Source organism: Aplysia californica, unplaced genomic scaffold (genome assembly GCF_000002075.1).
Source record: "Aplysia californica isolate F4 #8 unplaced genomic scaffold, AplCal3.0 scaffold00576, whole genome shotgun sequence".
Classification (NCBI taxonomy): domain Eukaryota; kingdom Metazoa; phylum Mollusca; class Gastropoda; order Aplysiida; family Aplysiidae; genus Aplysia; species Aplysia californica.
The window spans coordinates 4,924-29,767 of NW_004797846.1; the positions used below are offsets into that span (position 1 = coordinate 4,924).

Sequence of the window (24,844 nt, forward strand, 5' to 3'; positions counted from 1 at the left end):
GCTAATTGTCTCCATGAGGAGCTGGTTTGAGACACGCCTGACTACTCCTCGGAGCAAACTTAAAAGTGAGTGGCTTCAGTGCATACTATAAAAAGGCCAACTGCCCAAACCGACCACAAGACGCGCGGCCTTGAAAACACACCCGTTTGTCATTGAAGGTCATCATTGGTTTTGTTGGTTTGTTGGGTTTACCTCTCCCACGGAGGGCAATCTGGCTAGTCCCAAACCGACAAAACCGAACTGATGATGCCACTGGATACCGGGCAATAGCTAAATTGGCTTTGTTGGCGCTTGGCGCAAAACCCTCAACACCACAACATTGACAGTAGCAATACTGGTCACATAACCAGCATCACTGCTACTCAAAACAGCATTAACCCTATATGCACGCCCTGGGGTCATTTTGTGCCCCAGTGGTTGTATTCTTACAGCAATAGCAGCAGCAGCACCAATGACAACAACAAGAATAACAACCTTAATAAGCAACGACAACAACATCAATATCTAGAACGACGACGACGATGACGACAACCACAATGGCATCAACTGGAAAAGGCAACAAAAGACAACAAAAGGCAACAAAAGGCAGCAAAAGGCAGCACAAGATAACAAAAGGCAGCAAAAGGCAGCAAGAGGCAGCAAAAGGCAGCACAAGATAACAAAAGATAACAAAAGGCAACAAGAGGCAGCAAAAGGCAGCAAAAGGCAGCACAAGATAACAAAAGACAGCAAAAGGCAGCAAAAGGCAACAAGAGGCAGCAAAAGGCAGCAAGAAGAAAACAAAATTCAGAGAAAGGCAACAAAAGGCAGCAAAAGGCAGCAAAAGGTAACAAAAGGCATCAAGAGGCAGCACGAAGACAACCGAGCTCTGTCTATTACAGTAAAGCTGTCCCCGTGGTTTTATGCACCCTGCATAATTTAACCAAATTTGATCATTTTTTGCATAATTTCTGATTATTTTCCTTCAACATTCTTTGTTAAAATTAACAGAATCGCATAATTTCACTTTTTTGGGGCTCATTTTGCATAATTTCAGAATTTTTCTTGCGTAAAACGACGGGGACAGGTAAAGAGATAGGAACTTAACAAACCTGCTGCATCAGCCTCTCGAGCTGCCTGAGCCCGTCCCTGGTCACCTCCACAGCGCTGTTGGTGTACATCGCCCTGCATGCGCCTACGCCAAAGCCTACGACTACGTCCGGGCTACAGGACAGAGAACCGCTGGCGGAGCGCGTGCACCTCTCGGGCGATCTGTCGCTTCCGTTGTAGTCGTTCTCGTCTTCGTTGGTCGTTTCGTCGCCACAGTAGCCATCGGTGTCGTCACACTCGTCCATGTCCGTGTCCGACCCGCTGCTGTTTTGGTGAGTGCGACTTGGCGCTTTCTAGTGAATTAATAAAACAGATGAATAATAAATGAATACATGAACAAATGAATAAATGAAAAATTAATACATGAATTAGTTAATTAATAAAAGAATTAGTTAATAAAAAAATAAATAAACGAATTACTTAATTAATACATGAATGAATGAATGAATGAATTAATTAATTAATAAACGAATGAATAAACAAATAAATAATAAAAGAACGAATGAATGAATAAATGAATAAATAAATAAATAAATTAATTTAAAAAAAAAATAACGCGGAAGTTGCATGATGTGACTAAGGCCTCGCACAGGCTAGGAAAATGTCAACTCGTCGCTTGGTAAAATCACATTTTTTAGCCTGGTTCTACGTAAAACTTTGCATATATCGCTTTACTGCGAGATCAAAGTCTCCTCATGACTAAAATAATTGAAGAAGGTAGTTGGAGAAAAGTCAGTGTCTCACAAAGATGTGTTATGATGACAGACGTTTAATAACCATGATTCCCTTTTAAATTTCACCCAGTGCAGTCTTAACAATATAGATCTAGCCCGCAATGATTTCATCGCGTCTTTCTCTCTCTGTTTTTGTTTCTCCTTCTCTCTGTCTCTCTCTTTATCTCTCTCTCCCCCCCCCCTCTCTCTCTCTCTCTCTCTCTCTCTCTCTCTCTCTCTCTCTCTCTCTCTCTCTCTCTCTCCCCCCCAACTCTCCAACCTTCTGCACGATACAGTAATCAGTGGAGAATGGCAGGATCTCCCTTCCCTCTCTCGTCACAATCTTGATGCCATGGTAAGGAACACCCTTGTGTCGTCTGCCTGATTTACAGAAACCGGGGGTGGGGGTGGGTGGGGACATTTTTATTTAGGGGGTAGGGTAGGGTGGGGTGGGGTGGGGGGGGCTTGAGGTGGCCAGGAAGGCTTTTAGTTTTAGTAGGAGTTTTACAGTATTTGTAACACAAATAATGTCATACAAGTGCTGAAGATTAGGGGTGTTGCCAGAGAGTAACATACAAAAAAAAAAAAAAAAGAGAGAGAGAGAGAGAGAGAGAGAGAGAGAGAGAGAGAGAGAGAGAGAGAGAGAGAGAGAGAGAGAGAGAGAGAGAGAGAGAGACGGACGATAGAGATATCTGACGGGACGGAAGGAGTAAACCACACCCGAGTACCCGTCAACAACCTATACCAAGAGAAATTGAGACTATAGACAGTTAGGGTAGATTGCCGAAACAAAAACCAGTTCAGGGATAGATCTAAAGGAATTAATTAGTGGTTGGTTGGCATGTGTTCTGGTGTGGTTTGCTTCTTCTTTCCTATCAAACATCTAGAGTCTTTATCTCCCCTCCTTCTTTTTGTGGCAGTTACTCTCTTGTAACATCTCCAATCTTCGGCACTTATAATATGACCTTTTTGTGTTGCAAGTGCCGTAAAACTCTTACATGTACTAAAATAAAAGGAAATAATCGTACCTTTGTTTAGAATAGAGTCGTCGACATGAAAATATTTTTCTCTACGATCGAATTTGTAAGATGATGCTTGTCTTTGTTGATGATGTTATGGTCGTTATTATTGCTTTGAAACTGCTCAGAGGTACATAGTTTACAGCAAGTCAGGTGACGTCGATGGTCTAGAGGATAGCTGCCGGACTGGTAATCGTGAGATTGATAGCTTTGAGGCTCAGCCTGGTCCGACGTACCTATGTCCTTGGAACAGGCACCTTACACGCATCATGTTCCTATTTGGCCCAGTCATATCGGAGACGGACATTCAATTCGGAGGTACCGCCTATTAAATAACCTCACCGTGTTGCGAAGGGCGTTAAACAAAAACAATTTCGCACGACAAATCGACACAGTATTTTGAAACTATTCATTATGAATGGAAAAGGTTCTAATAATAGCAGCAAAAAGGGAAGCAGAACGGACAGTGTACACTGGAGTCCGCGCCATCTACCTGCATTGTGAAGCGACTTTAGTTTAGTTTTAGTAGAGGGTTTTATGGCGCTCACAACTGCACAAGGTCATATGGGCGCCCGAAGATTAGAGGTGTTACAAGAGATTAACAAAGATAAAAAAGAAGAAGGGCAGATAAGGACGATAGATGTTTGATAGGAAAGAAGAAGCAAACCACGCCAGAGCACCCGCCAACTACCCACTTACAGACACGATACAAACACTTGGGTACAAAGTAGGAAGTGCCAGTAGTATTCCCTGATCACTTACAACAAAGTAACGAGATGTCATCACGTTTGCTAACAAACGATTGGACAAACTTATAAAAGAAACAGCAGAGAATAAGAGCAAAGAAGAAAACGACTAATCTACACAGACAAACAAACAATTATTAAATTGGTTTAGTTTTAGTAAGATATTACGGCGCTCGCAACTGCATAAGGTCATATGAGCGTCAAGGGGTGTCAACAGAAAAGTCCAAATGGGGAATCAGGCTTACTCTGCTCACCTCTCTAGGCTCAACAAAGTCTGCTTCGACTATCAAGGCACCCCAGAAACAGCAGTTCACAAGAGAGGGACAAAAAAGATAGTAGGGATGAGTAAAGAAAAAGTAGCAATTCCGCCGGTGTTGTTCCGGCACAGAATGAGCATGACATTGATAAAACAGCCCATTTACAATTCTAGTATGCATACGGACATGATTCCCCCCTCTGGGAATGGCCTAATTACACTTCAGTCAGTAGCACTGCCCTTGGGGGAGGGGGGGGGGTTATTAAATCAACGTTGCAAATTTGCAAAAAACAGTTGAAAGACAAACAATCAGCCAAACGTAGACATACACATAAAAAAGGCAAGGTAAACTACAAAGTTCAAAGGTGCAAACACACTGAAGACCGAACCTAAAAGCAAACATGCAGTCAATCACTCGATTAAAAAGAAACAAAAGAACTACACAACACGCAGATAGAGCATACCCCTTTGTACTACGTCACATGTCTTACTGCCGAGGTCAGCTTGTTCTTCTGTTAGTGCCATCTTGTTCCTTTGCCTGGCCATGTTGGACCGATTTTGTACCATTTCTGTGCTACTGCGCGTGCGCACGAGCCCAGTCCTCAAAGGCACCCCGACGTCGCCGGTGCAGAGTTCCAGGGGCTGTCGAGGAACCCTCACAGATTGTTATTCTGTAGTAAACGTTCCTGTTTTTTTGTTCCTGCTCGAGTGTTGGTTAGTATAATTGGCATCATTCTGAACTATGCCATGGAAGACCAACATGTGTCGTTACTCTGTTGTAAACTTTCCTTTATTGATGTCCCTGCTAGAGCACACTGTACAATTCGCATCATTCAGGACAATGCCATAGAAGACCAACACATGTCGTTATTCTGTTGTAAGCTTTCTTAGTACAGCTAGTATCATGGTGGACTATGCCGTGGAAGACTGTGGTTCGCATCCCAAAGAAGTGTTCTTGAACTCTGGGTGTTTCTGAGAGTTGTCGTCATGGCTCCCCAGCCACTTGAGTCAGTCCCAACAGAGACAGGATTTCCTTCGGAAATCATACCCGCCTTTGATAACCATACTGAGGTAAAGCATCTTTGAACCCATACTTGACGATACATTTTTTATGTGAATGTTTTACGCCCCCTTCGACACAGTTTAGATTATATGTAATTTTGGAGGTGAGCTTCGATTTTGCCTGTCAGAGCCAAATGGGGTCAACATCCCATCAGAAAGTTTGAGATTAAAGGTTCTCCCCACACACAGAAACCAGACTCAGGTCAGGGGCTCTCGTGGCCTAGAGGTTAAGGTGTTGGCCTCTCATTCAAAGATCTCGGGTTCGAATCCGGCCACCTACAAATATTTCTTCTCTAAAATTGTCTCCTTTAACCTCCTTTCCTGCTCTCTGGCAATGTTCTGTCGTCTGCCTTCGTCTCCTCCTTCTGCCCTCACCTCCTCTGCCCCATCCTCTGGGATCCTTATTCTTTCTGCAGCCTTTCTACTGCTACTCCTTGGCTTCTTCTTACTGCTGTCTTTCAGCCACACCCCTGATCTTCTGGTAGGAAATATCTACACCTAGCCTTCTCTGACAAGGGCAAAAAATCTCGGAGGGTCCGTGTGCATGTTGTGCACGTTAAAGATCCCTTGGTGGTTTAAAATCGATAAGAGTAGGCTTCGGCCGCCACCCTGGCAAAATTCAAAATTTCCTACCAACTGAAAAAGTTTAATGTGTACCGCGCGCTCACATGACCTTATGCAATTGAGAGCGCCGTAAAACACTTACCCCCCCCCCCCCAAAAAAAAAGAAAAAAGAATCGGGTCTCCTGTTTGCGACGATGAAGAGCCTAATCACTTCCTTAGAGACGCCGGTAACGATACAACGTCTCTGCCTGTGCAGCGCTTTTTTGTTTGTTCGTTTGTTTGTTTGCTTGTTTGTTCGTTTTTATAGATTAAGAAGATATTATAATTAGCATCAGTAGCGTTAATTCAGGAATAGGCCTACAACTTTTCCCACTTCAAGGTCGTCCCTAAAGTTAATTCACAGTCACCAGCGTGGATACCTCGTCAGCTCAGTTAATATCATTCTCGAATGTGGTGTAGACAGTCCAGATTCTATGAGTGATCCCCAGAAGGTCACTCCCGCACTTGGATCATATTTTAAAAGAAAAGGTGGAGAAGCTGTCTTCCTGGCATATGATATCAGTCTTCCTCGTGAACTTATTCAACTGGTGCTCTGATTTGGTGTCCTTCTCTGATAGAACCAAATCGAAATCAGTTGCTGTAAAGTCTCAAAGGACATTTCCACAATTGGTTTTCATAATACCTAATTTGAACTTGTCCATTTTGTCTTTCTAATTTAGCATAGAAACATAGGAACAGGTGGTTTCTAAAAAAAAGATGAGCCCTCTTTAAAGACCATCTTGTGGTGCAGTTGTAGGGTATTTTGTGGTTGCAAGAAAAAGAGGCAAGTTCGATTCCCGAGCAGGGAAGCTTACTACGGTTTTGAGTATCCCCGTCTTTCAGGCGCTGGAGTCCTTTGAGCCTGGATTGACCCAGGCAAGGTCTAAGCAGCCCGTCGCCTCGATGGTAAATAATATGTGTTAATGGAAGTGTGACAAATTTATAATCTAATTACTTTTTTGTTTTATTTTTTATTTCTATTGTATTTTATTTATTTGTTTATTTATTTTTATTAGTTTTAATTTCATAATTTATTTATTTATTCAATTTTGGTGTATGTGCTTTAGTAGTTGCCCCATCGGACAAAGTCTAACATGTGTAAAACTTTTCTGTATTTTTTCACAACTTACGTGCTGCGTATTGCCCCGCAGACGTCGAGCTGCCTTCGCGGCAGACGCTATTCGGATGGCACCGGAAGTCACCGACTCGGCCAGATTTCGCACAGAAGACTGCCAAAATGATGCAAAGAAGACATTGGCTATATCGTGTAAAGGTCTACTGAGAAAATCAAGTTCTAGTCTGTCGCATAAGTACTGGGTCACACTATCATGTAAGTGATTCCACTTTGAACTGCTAAAGCATTTTTAAGAAACCGTATTCCTGAAAGAATAACCAAGAGATGGAATAAATGAATCATTAAAATTTGATTAGTTAGCCAAATCAATCACCAAATAAATAGATCTCGCTAACAGTCAATCTGTTAAACTAACACGTAACAAACACCTCACTCAACCAACCAGTACCAGAGGCGGGTGACAGGCGGGTACTCTGGCGTGTTAGCCCCTTCTATCCCATCAAACATCTATCACCATGATCTTTCCTTCTTCTTTTCTTTGTATGTTACTCTCAGTAGTGACACCCCTAATCTTGGACATTTACATGATCTATTTGAGTTCCAAGGGCCTTAAACTCTTACTAAAGACTACAAAAAACCAAAAAGAGCCCTGGCCCAGGTTTTTAACCGAAGATAGAAATTCAAGTCCAACTCTTACATGACCTATTTTGTATTGCAAGTGCCGTAAAACTCTTACTAAAACGGTACGAGAGGCAGTACCTTGTGCAGCCAGGTTCGGCTGTCCTTCTTGAACACCCGGCCACTTGCGTCTGTGATGAGAGGGGAAGGTTCTCGAAGGGATTCCTCCTGGCCTGGGTCGTAGTAGGCGTCATCCTTGCCTGTGAGGGGGTTGGGGTTCAAACCGTCCGCCACCGGAGCCCTCTTCTGGAATGTGTGCGTGTTCTTGTGGAGCCAGACTCTCGAGTCTTTCTTGAAACCCCCAGGAAGCATGGCAAGAAGTTGTGGTCGCTTTTGGATGTACATGTAAATTAGATCGCTTTGGTCTATAATTGGGTCAGAATCCCCTTATCATCATCATAAAGTACCAGATCTCAAACAGACATACAGGCGATCATGGATTTTCCATTTGTTTCTCCTCTCGTTGCTCTAAAAATCCCACATTCTCCTAGTGTTTCCTCGTCACCAGTCTGTTTATGTCTTTCAAATAAGTGTCTATTGGATTGCTCCTGCCTCATTTTGTCTGCTATCTTTCCAGTGAGAGCATGCCGTTCAAAGCCTTAGATTCTAATGTCGAGTCAAGTGTCCTTGAAACTGCATTAATTGTCACTAGATCTAATCCTCGTGTGCTGTCTCTACACAAACAACCGAGCACGACTCAGAAGTTAAACGTAAATGTGAATTCTCCTTTACGAAAGATGTGAAATGGTAGAATACAAGATCGTTGATCTAACCGAATTTAATGAATTTTAATTTAAACAAACACAACTCAGGTTTATCCATGAAGACCTAGAATCTAGATTATCTAGATTCTAGTCTAGATCTATATCTAGATTCTACATTCAAGTTCATCCCCTCCAGAAGTTCTCATAGATCTAGATTTAGAAGTTGAGGGGCTGCAAAAAATTATTTTTCGTACCTGTTTCAGTCCAGTTCTCCCAACAAGAAAGAAGCTGATGTTCTTCAGTCTCAGAGTTCAGTCCAAACCTTAGTCCTACCTCACATTACTTCTCACTCAGCTCCAGACAGCTGAGGTCAACATAATGTGGGTAATTAATTAATAAACATTATTGGTTCAGAAAGGTGCGTTTCCAAGAATACTTGACTTGATTGCGCACCAAAAAGATTGGATTGCTTCATGGTGTACACCGATCTATTCTCCTGATTAGCTTTTTTTTTGTTTCTAGAGAAGTGCTTTGGATTACGAGCTCTTTTTCGTGAAGTGAGGGAGGGAGGGAGAGAGAGAGAGAGAGAGAGAGAGAGAGAGAGAGAGAGAGAGAGAGAGAGAGAGAGAGAGAGAGAGAGAGATGTGCCGTCAAATGAATTTACAAAATGGGCAATAACAAGGCGTGACGTTTTGGCTTACATAAATTGATCATTCATGAACTGATTGGCCGGCCTCTGGGTCAGCTGCAGACAGCGGGCGCTTCTAAGACAGTGTATCTACTTTTGGGCTTTCGAAGTTATTTCAATTTTAGGGTCCTATAGGGTCCTAAATGTATGCCACAAATGTCACAATCTGCATGTATTATAATTCTTTGTTAGGTTAGTTAGACCTACTGTGTTGATGTTAAATTGCCCCCACTCCCCGAAAAAACAACAACAACAAGCAAACAAATCAAACAACGAACAAACAACTAAAACAAGCAAACAAATCAAACAACGAACAAACAACTAAAACAAAACAAAACCCCCAAAAATCCAACAAAACAAAACAAAAAATACCCCTTGCCCGCTTTGTGAACTCTAATTGTTCCAGTTTTCCCAAATAGTAGTAGGTCTAGATATTTCCAGGTAATTCCAACTGCCTCGACCCCGCAATTAACGTGAGTCCCGTCAGTCTTGGACATCAGTGGATGAATCAAAGCAGTAAATCCTCGACAACGGCTTGCCTGTCTACGCATAAAGACTGGATCCGACTGTAGTATCTTTTGGCCATTCCCAAAGAGGGGGGGCATTTCTCGTTCTATTGCACAGTAGAATTGTAAATGGGCTGATCCAACAATGTCACGCTCATAACTGTGCCTGATCTACAACAGGGAACTGCTGCTTTTTTCTTTCCTAATCCCTACTATCGTCATTTCCCTCTACTTCTTTTGTATGTTTGTCACACTCTTGTTACCCGCTTTTCCGGGGTGCCTTGATAGTCGAAGCAGACTTTGTGCTGTTGAAGCTAGAGAGGTGAGCAGGGTAAGTTTAATTCCCTGTTGACATCTACCCCTTGGAGCTCATATGACCTTATACAGTTGCGAGCGCCGTAAAACCTCTTCTTAAATTAAAAACTAAAAAGACTGGATCCTAACCACTACAGCTTTCAGAACAGTACTAAATCAGGCCATTTTTCAGGTCGTTCACCCCCCCCCCCCCGAGCAACAGCTGCCTCTGAAGAAGACAAGACGACGAAGTGTCTCTACTGTGAAAGAAAACTAATGGCACCGAGAGTCGTCCTCAAAAGTAGAGACAACAGATATACTATTCACAACCCTAGAATTATAAAGTGCTATCGGCTCAGTATCTCGTTTAGAGAAATTTGACGTGAAAGACTCTTAGTTTCACAAAATGTCAAGCTTTTTTCGAATCCACTTCTTTGGGTATCTTGATAACGACTCCGAAAAATCTTACGATTTTGATAGAGCAGGTAGATCATAATTTGGTTTCTGATGGTTTTAGTAACTCTAAACTGACAAAAATGTCAGATGGAACTTTGTAGTTTCTAAGGTAGCGTATTTCTGGGACACTTTTAAGTCTCAGGCTGTTCAAATCACCTGCACTATATATCATCTCTGAGACCACAGCTTCAGTGTCGTATTCAAATTCAACAGACACAGACGACCATTATTGTAATTTTGATAGCATAGAAGACACTCTCCATGCTGGTCCACGAAAAAGAAGACCTTGAATCGAATCCTCAATAGATCTTAAAGAACATCAACGATGACCAATTCTCCGCTGATTTTCAACGCGATGCTATCAGAGTCCTGTCAGTGTCATCTGTATGCAAGGCAGAGTTAAAACACCATGGCTAGGGTGTTCTTGATCAACACGCCCCACTCAGATCTAGAACTATTACAGATCTACCGTCGGCGCCGTGGATGGCGCTGGAGAGATAAAGGCAGGCAAAGCGGAGCGACGTCAAGCAGAGAGGAGATGGCGGGCACAAGGACTCACTGTGCATAGGGACATCTATAGACAACTTCATGGAAAAGTCAAAGAATTTAAAATCGTAGCGAAACGTTCCTTTTACAATAACATTATATCAAAGTCAAAAACATCTAAAAGTCTTTTTCGCTTTGTTCATTCACTTTGTGGAAAATCTAAATCTGCCCTTATTCCCCGTGCTTCTCCAACAGGAGAGCTAGCAAATAACTTTGGAACATTCTTTGACTTGAGGAAAACATTGCTACAATAAGAAACATTAGATAAACACCGTTCATCTGCACCTGAATTCGAGGAGTTCCCCGGGGACCTCCTATGTAATTTTAAACTTGTTTCACAGGACTCAGGGAAAGAGATCATAATGTCATCACCACGGAAGTCCTGCTGCCTTGATCCTGTCCCGACACCTTTGTTAGTCAACCATCTTGACGTTGTTATTGATGTTGTAACTGCTATTATTAATGATTCACTTCTTTCAGGAACAGTGCCTTCGTGTTTTTAAGCACGCAGTCGTAACACCTCTACTAAAGAAACAGTCGTTTTCCCCGCATGAGTTTAAGAACTATAGGCCGGTCTCTAACCTACCATGTTTGTCTAAAATCTTTGAAAAAGTTGTTCAATCTCAATTAAGAGCACATCTTGAAGAAAATAATCTTTTAGAATGTTATCAGTCGGCCTACAGAGCGTTTCATAACACAGAGAGTGCACTTTTAAAAGCCCAGAATGACTCCCTTTGTGAAGCAGACGAAGGCAAAGTGCCTGTTCTTGTCTTACTCGATCAAAGTGCTGCATTTGATACCATCGATCATTCAATTTTGATCAGGAGGTTAGGCCATAGCTTCGGCCTATCTGGGATTGTTCTTGAATGGTTTGAGTCCTATTTGTTTAACCGTACACAGTCTGTACTTGTAAACGGTGACATGTCATCCATTTTCAGCTTGCAATTTGGTGAGCCCCAAGGGTCCGTGCTCGGACCACTCTTATACACACTATATACAAAGCCCTTAGGTTAAATAATTAGGAAGCACGACGTTAACTACCACAAGTACGCGGACGACACTCAGCTGTGCGTACAAGTCTGTTTTACCAACAAATTTCAATTGTCTAGTAACAAGCATGGAAAAATGTATTGTTGAGGTAAAAAAATGGATGATATCAAACAGACTTAAAAGGAATGATGATTAGACCGAAGTTCTGTTTTGCAATGCCAAACCAGGGATATTGCTTTGCAATTTTGACCATATATATATTGGGAATGATATCGTCTTTTTCACAGATAAAGTTAAAAATCTAGGCGTTTATTTTGACTGCAAACTTTTTATGCATAATCATATAAACCATCTATGTAAAGTAATTTATATATATTAGTGTTGATTTCATCAAAAACCTCATCTCTTCTTTTATCCTTTCACGTCTAGACTACTGCAATTCTTTGTTTGGAAACCTTCCCACTGAAACGTTAAATAGGTTACAGCGACTCCATAACCAAGCTGCTCGCATAATTTTAAAGAAATCTCCCAAAGAGCATATAACACCAATGCTAATTCTACTACATTGGCTCCCGTGAAAGCACGAATTCAGGACAAAATAATTGTTCTTTGTTTTAAGTTTGTCAACAACATTGCACCATCATATCTTTATGGCATGGACATCGAGTATAAACCATCTGGGCCTTTAAGATCAGCAACGAAAAGACTTTTAAGACCTGTCCAAAGCAAAAGTCAGAGACTCGAAGGGAGAGCTTTTTCACACCACGCCCCCTCCCCGTGGAACGCTTTACCAGTTCATCTACGGGAGTCTACCACTTTATCAAAATTTAAATCAGCACTTGAAACGCATTTGTTTCAATCCAGCTTCAATCTGTAATTTCCGACTTTCCCAATACAAATATTATTATGTTCTCTCAGCATCTATTGTGTTCTCTCAGTATCGTTTATTCATTTTGTTCTGTTCTGTAAGAATTTATGACTGTGTGAATCTTTAATGTGTGCGAGGGTGTCTGGGTAAGCGTTGTGGGGTTGTCTTTACTCAAGGATGCACTAGACAGAGAGAGAGAGAGAGAGAGAGAGAGAGAGAGAGAGAGAGAATTACTATAGGAGCTGTGCACTGCATATAATATTTATGTATTATTCATATAGTACAGCGCATTGAGCACTTCTTTGTGGAAATGCGCTATATATAAATGGAATTTATTATTTTTCAAAAAATTAATTAATTAATTAATCTTTTTGAACTTGGTTTGTTTGAGGAGATTTCTCAAAGGAATTCACCAACTTGGCTCGACAGTCATTTCGATACATAATTTAGAGGACTCGGATCATTCAGATAAACGGGGTTTTAGACACATACGACAAAATACATTTAAAGATCATAGCAACACAACATTATAGTAATCTAATATCGACATGTTTTACATTCAAGCGACCTTGTACGATGTCCACGCATAGTTTTGCTGTTTGCACGTCACCTTGTAGTGAATACGTTTCATCGGTCTTTTTATCATCGTCATTGTGGAAAAATAGTGAAAAAATTCATATTGAAACTTGGGCATTACCAACTTGTTCTATTACTCCTCCAACCACCTTCTTCCCTCCTCCTTCCCTCTCTCCCCCCTCCTCCTTTTCCACCTCCTCCTTCTCTCGTTCCTTCTTCTCCTTCTCCTTCTCCTCTCCCCTCCCCTCCCCCTCCCCCTTCCTCCTCCTCCTCCTCCTCCTCCTTCTTCTTCTTCTTCTTCTTCTTCTTCTTCTTCTTCTTCTTCTTCTTCTTCTTCTTCTTCTTCTTCTTCTTCTTCTTCTTCTTCTTCTTCTTCTTCTTCTTCTTCTTCTTCTCCTTCTTCTTCTTCTTCTCCTCCTCCTCCTCCTCCTCCTCCTCCTCCTCCTTCTTCTCCTCCTCCTCCTCCTCCTCCTCCTCCTCCTCCTCCTCCTCCTCCTCCTCCTCCTCCTCCTCCTCCTCCTCCTCCTCCTTCTTCTTCTTCTTCTTCTTCTTCTTCTTCTTCTTCTTCTTCTTCTGTCTCAGCATACTGTAGTCGAAATTTAAGAACTAAAAACTGGCTGACACCTTTAAAATTGCAACAAAAAAAAGTGCTGTTGTGCTAAAGTCAACCCCCCCCCCCCCCAGCCCCCAAAAGTTATAAAAATGCTACTTTTGTTTTGTTTCTTTCTCTCTTGCGTTTCTTGAATTTGACAAAAAATGTAAAATTGCCAGTTTGGCAATTTTCAAACCGAATTGGATTACGCCTTCAAGACGTCATTTCAATTTCACTGCTGCACATTGTGCAACCAGTCAAAACTTCCAGGGCTTTGTTTGGGGCAAGTTATAATTATGTTCCCAAACGTAGCTGGACCCGGGAAACAGTTTTGTTGTTGTTTTTTTCTTTTTCAACAAATCCCTCTATTTTCGGTTGTTATTCTGCTGTTCTGATCTCCCTTGAAGACGAGCAGCGTTAGTTTTCAACCTTATTATTACAAAAGAAACAGCATATAGAATCAACCTCAACAAAAAGATTGAAGTCATTTGGAGAACTGAATATTCATTTAGCTTAAGTAGAGGGACCCTCCTTCAGGGGGGCTGTCGTGATCTAGAAGTACGGTTTTCACCTCTGCGCATTCAATTGGGTCCTGTGTTTGAAACCTGATAGTCCTAGCGACGGAATTTTTTTTCTTCTAAATTTTTCTTTTTTTTACCTCTTTTTCCTGTTCTCTAAACTTTTTCTATTGTCTGCTTTCGTCTTCACTTTCTGCCGCCTCTTCTGGGCTCCTGGCTCTTTTTTAGCCTTTCTACTGCTACGGTACCAATACGGAGCTTATTTACTGTAAACTCCTTGACTGCTACCAATTGGCGCCTTCTTAAATTACTGCTGTCTTTCAGCCACACTCGTGATCTTAGGGTAGGCACTTAGCGTACAAGAAAACACCAAGGGTAGGTAAGATCTAACTAACACCTTGCCTATTCGGATAAGGACGGAAAAATCCCGGAGGCCCGTGTGCAAGTTGCGCACATTAAAGATCGCCTTGGTTGTCCTATAAATCGCTAAGAGTGTATAGGCTTCGGCCACCACCCAAGCAAAAATTCCAAATTAATTCCTACCAAACTGAAAATTCTTTAAATGAGTCCCGCGAGCGCTCTCATATTATGACTTTATACGTACAGTCGCGAGCCACCTTCAAACACTAACGAAAAACAATCCCCTCCGAACATTACATTAATTTATGTGATTGACAATGAGGATGATGAAGAGGAATAAAAAGCATTTTTTTCTTAGAAGAAATCATATCTTCTCAAGAGTCTAAAAGATTGGGTTAAAAAATGTTTGTGTGGGGGGAGGGAGGGGGGAGGGGGGGGGGAGGGGGGGGAGGGGATATTTGTTTTATTTTGTCCGAATTTTAATAAATTTCGTAGCGAGGTGCGGTGAAATATAATATACCTGGCATCCATGAAAAGCAAATCTTTTGCGCACTGCAAAAGTTGCACTGGTGTGCGTGCAAGTCTTCAGTGTGGAGAGTTTAGTTTTTTGTTGCATGAGTGAGTTGAGGAAAGAGAACTTCTGCTGAGTGAGGCTGGTTAACCGTAACAGATGGAAAGGAAGAGTTGTTGCTGACTTATTTTTCATTCTCGAGAGCGGATTCTACTCTTCACCATATCGTACGCTTTTTATTAGGAATGTCATTACCAGTTGACAACGATGTTCACAAGTTGAAATTGGGGAACAGCTTTGATCCGAACTCGAAAGTAGGATTTCACTCCATACGGTGTAAGTCAAGATACTGATACGCAGCAGTAGACTCTAGGCCTACAGATCGATGAAAAAGTACAGTAGGCTACTGTAATTCTATCCTCTTGTTCTTCAATGCCAGAGGGTGTGCGTTCCTACTGTCAGTAGTGCTTTCCTACTGTCAGCAGTGCTTTTTGGCTAAGCTCATGACATTAGCCAGGACAGCAGTTTCATGCATGATGATGTCTCAGTGCTGATGGACTCTCGTCTCATCATCATGTCCCATTGTCGTGACATTAAAATTTTAAAATAATTAATATTGAAGTTCTAAACTGAGTGGTGAGTATGTGGTAGCCCACTTACTTTCAGAGAACATACGCTGGACAGCTCAGCTCTGTGCTTTAAAGTAAAAATTTACCGAGTTGATTGTTATTTTTCGAAGTATCGTGGTAATGTGTGGTTTATTTTATATCATGTGAATTTGATTTGAAGTCAGACTGATATATTTATGTAGATCTAGATTTAGATCTAGAATCTATGTTATAAATTATTTGTCAATGACAATGTTTTTGCTTTTTCTTTTCAGATGACTTTAAACCAGCGTCCGTGGACACCAGCCAGGAAGCCTGCGTGGAGGTGGGCAAGGGAAATCAAGTCACGGTGACAGTGCCACATGTGGAGGTGACTGCTTTGTTTTGTGTATATTGTGGGGGGGGGATTTATAGCAGGTGATGTATTTTTTCAACAGGACTTTTCGTCTCTTAAAAATTTTTCAAGCTGCTACTGACCGTATGTGTGATAGTAGCTCTACAATGTTCAGTTACTTGAGCAGTAATGAATAATGAATAACGGGAGGGAAGAAAAAAAAAATGTTTTCTGTTGTTTGTAGATACACATTCTTTATCTGGTGTTGAGTATTCTCAATAGCAATCCTCTGATTTTTAATTTCTTACATTGTCGTTGCTACAGGGGTGTCGTTGCTTGTTTATTGTGGTATCTATTGTTTTTCTCCCGAAAGTTTATAATTATCCTTATTAATATTAACCAGGGTAGTCTTGCCATTTTGTTGACCTGATGTGGGCATTTGTTCCTGTAATTTGATTTATTACATTAAAAAATAGTTCATTTTATACCAGGTGATTAAATTACAATGTTGTTTATTTTCAGAGTTCTGGTACATCCCACACTGTTTTCAAGGGTAACAAGCAACCATTAATGAAAGAATGTGTTCTCATAATTGATCATGAAAAAGGCACGTACACTCTGGAGAAGCTGACCAGTAAAATAGCTGTCAAGAAAACCAGGTACGGTAGTTTTTGTTTAACGTGAAGCAATTTGAGTCGAAAGGATTTCAAATCCTCCTTCTTTATTCTATGCATTGCAACTTCCTTTAGGATGATATAAAAATTCCAGCCAATTTCAAGAATAGGGTTGACATGGTCTGGAAGGCACATAAATTCTCCATGAACCTAGACTGGTTTCAAACTGCCAGATCCATGAACACCAGCCTACAGATAACAGAGTGTGAAAACAACGAGCAGGAAGGAAAAAGCAATGAAAGCAACGAACGGCTGATAGGCGACTAGCCTGACCATAGCCGTACTTCAAAACTAAACTAAAACTAAGACAAAAGAATTTTGTGCTGTTTGATCATTCTTTTTTCATCTGACAATTCCACTTTCCTTTTCGTTTTTTTTTGCTCACAGTTGCCTAATGTTGTCAAGACATGTCACATAACGTGTGTTCTGTAGGCTAAGACAATATAATCTCCCCTATATCCCCCCTCCCCCCTTCCCACCCCACCCTTGTTTCGTGGGAGGGAAATAAGATACTGGGAAGCTGCCAGTCACCTTTAGTTTGCTAGTTTGATGGAAACCTTCCTTTTAAAGTTCTTCATTATAATGTGTAGTATAGACCTTTGATTTATCAATTCCATGTTTTGTCATTTGTTTTTGTTCTTAAAGTGAGTAGCGTGTGGAAAACTCATCAAGTAAGCAGCTGCCCTTGAACCTCATTTTGTGTGGTCATGGCGTAATTCTGAGGTTGATAATGATGTTTCCCATTTTTCAGTTTCCAAAGCTCTGCGTGTGTTATTAACTAAAACTAAAAATGAACTCTTTTTGTTCTTTTTATTAGCTGTCAGCTTAAGAGAAAATCTGCTTAACACAAACACATTTTCTGATCCTGAGAAGTTCTTGTGTACCAGGCTTTTAGTAAAAGTTTTAGTAAAAGTTTTACTGTATACCTATCTTCTGCTCATTTTCATTGTCATATTTTGTGATAAATGACAGGGCGTACACTTTTCGGTGGGTGGTTGGCGAGTGCTCTGGTGTGGTTTGCTCGTTCTTTCCCATAAAAAATCTATCGTCTCTATCTCTCCTTCTTTTGTGTGTTTGTTACTCTCTTGTAACACCTCTAATCTTCGGCACTTATATGACCTTTTTGTCTTGCAAGTGTGTAAAACTCCTACTAAAATTGAATTACATTTTTCGTTGAATAGTTATTACAAAATACAATAAAAGTACAGCATTTATTACCACGCTTTGGTGGAGAACAGATGATTGGAGAGGGGTGATAGTTCTTTTTGATTACTCTCCGTCTGGCATTTTTAAATTCTTGTTTTTATCTCAGTAGTAAATGGCCATATTTTGTTAATGTGCTTTTTTTAAACTAAAAAAAAGCCCCAAAAAACAAGCTGCATTGCAGTCAGTGTGAGAAGGTCTGCCTTTCAGTTTTTGAAATCATTTGTCATCAAATGTTTACCTTCATTAATTATAAGCTTAGCAAGATGTGTATCATAAATGTGAGATTTTTTCTTGGATTTTCCCAATGTTGTTCATGTGATATCCTGGCCTCCTGAAAATTCACAGAATGACTCTAAGGGCAACACTCCATTCCCTGTTCTAACAAGTTAAGCTTTTTAAAATTCTTGTTAATTTTTTACCAAATTTCTCGTCTTTCCCAGGCAGGAAAGCAGTAGCAGAGCCTTGCAGCACAGCACAGGGCGTGTCACCCCTGTGGAAAAAAAGAGCAGTACGTCTTCCTCCACACCTTCCAAGGTCAAACCTAGTCAGAAGAACTCGCCTGAGGGAGATAACTTCTCCATCACTCCCATTCACAGTGAAGTCTCGAAGGGTGAGTAAGCTTGTCTTGTGAAACTTTGATTTGAAATGTACTGAGGTTTTGTTTAGCTGTAAAAGTAAAAGTTTACTGGTTAGTTTGAGTTATTTGCGATTTCTTTTCTTTGTGTTTAAAAGTTGTAATTCCATCTTTGTCATGAATGATCGCATTGACTAGGGCTTGGCAGACACTGGTACCTAGTACCTGGTACTACAGTAGGCTTTCTCATTCCCTGCACCAGGTGTAGATTACTGTGGAGGTGCTGGCACCAAATGTCTAGTACAGTGGATGCTGTGCCATTGAAACTGAGCTGGGCTAGCAGGCCACACATACATGTGCACATGTACAACCCAACCGCCCCCCCCCCCCCCCACACACATACACACTTGCATTTTGTATCTCTAGTATTTATCAGATTTGAAAGCAGCCAAAGGCATTTGACAGCTTTTGCTGGCCTCTTCCACCCCCCTCCTCCACACACACACATACAGAAAAAAAAAAAGAAAAAAAGTCACCAACGTGCAGTACATTAGGCTTGTGGTATGAGTCCTGTTGTGTGTACTGAGTGTGTGAAATGGGAAGGGGGGGGGAGGAGGAGGAGTGTTGTGCGTGCTGATTAAAAAAAGGCTGCAGGCGAGACACCAAACTTACAACTTTAGCCTCTGATGTAAATCTTTTACGGGTACAGGCAGTATTCAAAGTCTTGTGCTGGCAAAGTAGCTGAACTCAATTTACCCAGTACCTCCCAGGACTGCAGTTGAAATTTCTTAAGAGCGGAATGTATTATTTGTTCCTTGAAGTCTGGTCATAGTTTTTGCTGTTGTTTTGTTTATGCTGTGGTGTGCATGAACTTCACAGGAATGTGGTGAGATGAACTGAGCATGTTGCAAATTGCTATCTAGTTGTCATTACTTTCATTCTGCTAGTACTAGAAGTGAAGTTTAATAAGAGTCTGGCTGTATATTTCATTTGGAGAATTAATTTTTATATTTTAAAATTTCAGGTGCAGAGGATATCGCCCTTGTTGGAGAAATAACTGATAGCTCTGATGAAGATGAAGCACCAAAGGCTACCTCGAGTAAGAAAGGTGAATACCGGGCGTTTCTGTAGTAAAATAGAGTTGAAAGTGGTTCAACACATTCAGTGATAGTTTTTCTTTATTCTTAAAGGCTGGGGGTTGGAAGGATGATGATAAAAAAGTATTAGAGAAGTCAGTTTAACACATTTGGCCCAATTTTTTGTGCTTGCAGCTACACCGTCCTAACTTTTTTAGAACTGCACAATGACATGTGTAATTAAGTTACCTATTTTCTCTTTTTAAATGTTCGGCACAGACTGATATACTCTATAAAACAGATTAAAAATGAAAAGTATAGATAGTAAACTTTGATAATTCGGACAAGATGAATAGCATGTATGCTGTAGAATTTATGAAAGCTTAGTGTGATAACTTCAAAATTTGTGTGCCAACTGCCTGTTCATTTCATCAAAGGGCTGCTTAGTTCTCACTTTCAGAAGAGGATTTGAGTGTTTGAAATTGAAAGTGGAATGATATGACAGTTGCCAAGCTTTCGTCTCGAATGTTTATTCAACTGTATTTTATTCCCCTCAGTCCCATCTCAACCTCCTGGACAGATGCGCCAGTTTGGAGTTCTGGATGACGATCTTGCCCTCAGCGAGTCTGGTAGTGACAGTGACAGCGACTGAACGCGTCTGATCTCATAGCAGTGGATGTTCTCCGGTGGATCTCATGGCTTTCTGCTTGAAGCTCTGTAAACCCGTTGTGTTTTGTCTTCCACTAATATGTATATATATTGTGGTCCTGAGTCACGCCTACTTCCCTGTGCGGATTTGGTTTTGCTTTATCGGAACTACCAAGTACCCTGAATATTTAGGATTGTCCCAAGTTTATTTGCTTTTGGACACTCCCTGAATGGTTTTGCGTAAAACCAGATTTTTTTTCTTATTGCAATTGTCAGACCATATGGCCATCGATGGTGAATGACGTGATATAATGCATTAGTAAGACATGCCATGCACGTAGCTGTATATGTCTTAATTTCTTCAAGCTAATCCATTGGGGTTTTCTGTTCCTATTTTTTTTTTGTAACTGTCAATTTACTTCATGATCTTAACTCTTTATTTCCGGAGGGAGTTTTCCCCACTCTGCCAGAGCCCTCTTTTGGCACACAACCTGAGAGTGGGGTATGTATCACTAAATTTGTAATTAAACAAAACATATGATGAACCTATTCTGATTGATCTTCACCTAATCAAAGAACTATCAGCAGGGAAGACCTTTTGTCGACTATTGCTGAAAATTAACATAACGTAGAAGTTGTTGTAAAGGAATGTAACTGAACCGCTGCCAGCGGCTCACTGGCACAGGGGTTCTGACCGCAAGCTACTGGGAGGGGCTTTCCGGGATAAGGAATTAATCTACTGGAGTTGAAGTGACTCCTGTTTTTTCTCAGCAAACTTCACTTTTTGGGGAGGGCTTTGAGAAAATATCCTGTTTTTGGCCTTAATGTAGATATCCGGTCTGTTTTATATATCCACTTGGCTACATAATAGTTGCTTTTTTCTTGTAGCCATTGTACACGACATTCTTCCTCTGGAGACCTCCCATCTATTGCAGTCTTTTTTTTTTTGACGATTAAATGTAGAAGTGTCCCTCTGTGGAGGATCACTTGGTATACTAACAGCCTGCATGTAGCAGATGCAGTCCTCAATTCCGTGTTGTCCGAGACTGTGGCCTAGTCTCCTCACAGTTCTAGCAGTTACCTCTGGTGGAGCTTTCCTCTTGGTTTTTATGCAAAACTGAGTGGAAATCCAAGTAACTTTTCGTCTTTCCAACCGGCCTCTCTATGACGGCCAAAATCGTGCTGTAGCTTTTGCCTTGATTGCAATTGGGTATTTATCTCATTTTGTGTGATTGCGGTTTTTGCCGTTGTTTGTATGCATGAGTTTTTTGCTGTTGTGTGTATGCATGAGCTGATGATGCTCTATAAGATCTGGAACATAATGCTGCATTAAAAAGATTGTGATTGGACAGCCAGCCATACAATTTTTGCTGTACATCATGACAATGCGGTTGAAAGTTAATTGAAGAAAGTCACTAAAATGGTCCTAAAAGAAGGGTAATTTCTCTTGAGATAAATATTTAATTTCAGTATACTTTCTGGTTTAATTCGTTCATACGAAATGGTTTATTTTAGGATGTAAGTGCTTTTTTTACCTATAGATAATAACCACTGTCACTGAATTTGTCATGTACATCATGTATGTACTTTTTATCCTCTCAACAAGTTTTGAACATTTAAATTGTGTTACAGGACCCATATGCAGGACTGTCTTCATTTAGTCAAAGCATGTATGTTGAATTGTGTGTCTGATGATGTGTATCACTTTATGCATGGTGAATCTGTCAGTTCATTAAATCGTTGAACTGTCATGGCATGAGAGGGGAATTAACAGACCGGAGAGAATCACCAGGGTTTGATATATTGAGGCATTTCTCATTGTAATAATGTTTAGGGTAAGGACAAATGAAAATGTTGAATGGACTGGGAATGATGGAAGGGCAATGTTGATAGCTCTTGTTGTATTTTTTATCCTTCAGCTATTTCACCCTTCTTTTTGCTCAGCATTCTTTTATCATGGTGTGTAAAAGGTTTTAATGTACAAAGAGTGACAGTCTTCACAGGGTGAGGATTTAAAAAGTCCCATAGATTGGGTTTGTTTTTCAACCCCATATGTAAGGGGTTTCAGTTCTTCTTCTTCTTCGTATGTGCTGATTCCCTGCGCCTTTAAGCCAAATGTGGCAGTTATCGTGCCAACTTGCCACATAAAATGTCTCGATGACAGATACCTTCATCGTTTTTGGTATTTATTTTCAAACATGGTACGATCTTGAAACCTTTCTATGTTGCGTGTCAGACTAAACGTTGTGTGACTGTGATTGATGCATGAACTGAAGTGCCTATGTACTGGGAGCTGTGACAGCATGTTAGAACACCTGTTTTTTTTTTTTCATTCCTTTGTGCCGTATACATAGATCTGCCTGAAGTGTCGACTGTATGCACAGTCATGTGAGGTCTTCTTTTTCACTTCTCATAAAATCTGTGATAGAGCGATGATCACTTATGGTACAATGTCATCTTATTTGAATGTGTATAACTGCATTCTAGTACTCTGGGCTCGTTTTACATTCCGATACACTGGTGCGACTAGATTTTAAGAATGTCGATGAAAGTCAGCAGTGGTAGATGACATCTTGTATTGATAATGTTAACATTTACAAAGTTCTAAAATCAATCAGCAACTTCTTTGAATAGAACATTATAGTAGTTGCTGGAACACTTTTATTTTGATCAATGCTTGTCGTCAAACTGATTTCCAAGTAGTCGAAGATTTCGATATACTTTTTTGACAAAGTACCTCATATTTCTCGTTTTGTTTCCTTGTGTTGCCATATATGTTTTTGTCTAGATGTATGAACTTTTTCGGGCTCTCAAAGCAGTCACGCCCTGGTATGGCTTAGTTGGAAACTTTCTCATGTACTTGCTTCAAGATGACTACATTGCTCTGTCAAAACCATTGCTCTCCAATACCATAGCATTTGCATTAGAGGAAGAATAAGACTAAACAGTTATTTGTAGTCCAGGCTAAAAGCATGTAATTACAAATAAAAAATATGATCACTATTACCTTTTTGGAATTTGTGGAGAGAACTACGAGACTGTAAGACATGTTCAATACTTATATGAAACTTTGTTTTGTTCCCTACTTTTCCCTGCCTCCTGTCTTCAAAGAAGTTCTTTTGGACTAGGTGTTCTGATCTTGTATTCCTAAAGATACTTTTCAGACTTTAGAAAGTTTTTTCCAGAAAGGAACAGTACTGATGGACACTTAGGAAAGGCTTGTCTTGTTTCTTCTTGCGATTTACCATGAGTGAATGCTGGTGGTTTTGATCAGCATATTATAGAGGTCCATCTCTGCTTGCTATTTTAATGACCTTGTGTAAAAGCATATTCATAAACCTCATCCTTACCTGTTATGATGTAGGGAAGGTATAAAAAAATAATTTACTGAGCTTTTTTTTATGAGAATCTTTGAAAAAAATTGCCCAAGAATCAATTAAAAAAAATCAAATTGAAATAAAAAATTACTTTGATGTCGAGAAGTTTTACACCTTTCATAGCTGAGAGAAAATTGTTTCAAACTGTATGTCATCTTTTTTTGGAAATCATCTTTCTTACAAACTGCCAAAGTGAATTGAAGGATACATGTAGGATTTGTTTCTGAAATTTTGTTTGTGGAATTATATCAACTTGCATAGAGGTTGACGTGAAGAGGGGACTGGTGAAGAAAGGAAAAAACAAACTAAGTCATATTTTTGTGTCACTTCAAGCTCAATTTGGTACTGGCCCATTCCCCTTCATAATGTTCCAATATGGTCACTGTGAATGTCAATTAAAGTGGTTGTGGCATAATTCTGAAGCAAGAAATGATTGGTGTGTGCTGTTTGATGTGTTATGTGGTGCTTGTGAATGTCAGTCATATACATAGACTTGACACAGAGTGTGTAGCTGATATGAAAGCTGTGCTGTAAGCTCCTTCGACAATGTGCAGTGATGATGACTTTTTTTTTTCTTCGTGAAAACATACGTTGTTTGTGCGTTTGTACAATGACAGAAGTGAGCGAGTGTATCAGAACAGTGTAAGACTTTGTCATAATAAAGAATGTTATGATGATCTGTTGATTCTTGTGCCTCAATTTGCATGTTGTGTTCTGTCTTTTTACAAAGTTGCATAAATCTTTTGTTACTGTGTGTGGTTGGTTGGTGGGTGCTCTGGGGTGGTTTGCTCCTTCTTTCCTATCAAACATCTATCGTCCTTATCTCCCCTCCTTCTACTACTTTGTGTTTGTTACTCTCTTGTAACACCTCTAATCTTTGGCACTTATATGACCTTATTTGTGTTGCAAGTGCCGTAAAACTCTTACTAAAAACAAAAAGGATTTTGTTACTGTGTAAATGAGCTCTTTGATAATAATAGTTGTGCAAGAGAGAATTCTCGACCAGGTGGCATTGTTGTTTCCTGAGAAGGGTTTGTGCGCAGAATTATTTTGTAAAGCTGGGCCTGATGGTGGTTGGTGGGTGCTCTGGTGTGGTTTGCTCCTTCTTTCCTATAAAACATCTATCGCCTTGATGTGGGTGGTTGGTGGGTGCGCTGGTGTGGTTTTCTCCTTTTTTCCTCTCAAACATATATCGTCCTTATCTCTCCTCCGCCTTTTTTGTGTATGTTACTCTCTTGCAACACATCTGTTCTTCGGCACATATATGACCTTATTGTGTTGCAAGTGCCGTAAAACTCTTATGAAACTTCTTCTTTATTGTCTTGATCTCTCCTTCTTTTTTATGTTTGTTACTCTCTTTTACTTGTAACACCTCTAATCTTTGGCACTTAAACGTCCTCATTGTGTTGCAAGTGCCATAAAACTCTTGCTAAAACAAACAAAAATGAGTTTGTGGTTGGCGGGTGCTTTGGTGTGGTTTGCTCCTTCTTTCCTACC

The 24,844-nt window shown here is 40.4% G+C and overlaps 2 protein-coding genes across 3 annotated transcripts in view; one reads left to right on the forward strand and one right to left on the reverse strand.

Moving 5' to 3' along the window:
- Positions 1–8,308, reverse strand: part of LOC101862445 — a gene marked incomplete at its 3' end in the record, with an annotated part of 10,806 nt that extends 2,498 nt beyond the window's left edge. Inside the window, 6 exon segments of one of the 2 annotated variants that reach the window (XM_005107104.2) lie at positions 1,092–1,382; positions 2,083–2,183; positions 4,288–4,465; positions 6,619–6,717; positions 7,323–7,571; positions 8,200–8,308. In XM_005107104.2, coding sequence (XP_005107161.1) covers positions 1,092–1,382; positions 2,083–2,183; positions 4,288–4,465; positions 6,619–6,717; positions 7,323–7,553 — 900 coding nt within the window. In that variant the 5' untranslated portion in view covers positions 7,554–7,571; positions 8,200–8,308. 2 annotated transcript variants of the gene reach the window in all.
- Positions 8,309–14,917: 6,609 nt separating this feature from the next.
- On the forward strand, positions 14,918–24,026 carry LOC101862826 (ELL-associated factor 1). The gene is made up of 6 exons (XM_005107106.3): positions 14,918–15,186; positions 15,734–15,828; positions 16,315–16,451; positions 18,113–18,282; positions 19,271–19,354; positions 19,880–24,026. Exons 1-6 carry the CDS (start codon positions 15,096–15,098, stop codon positions 19,972–19,974), a joined length of 672 nt encoding a protein of 223 aa, XP_005107163.1. The 5' UTR covers positions 14,918–15,095; the 3' UTR covers positions 19,975–24,026.
- Positions 24,027–24,844: the final 818 nt, after the last annotated feature.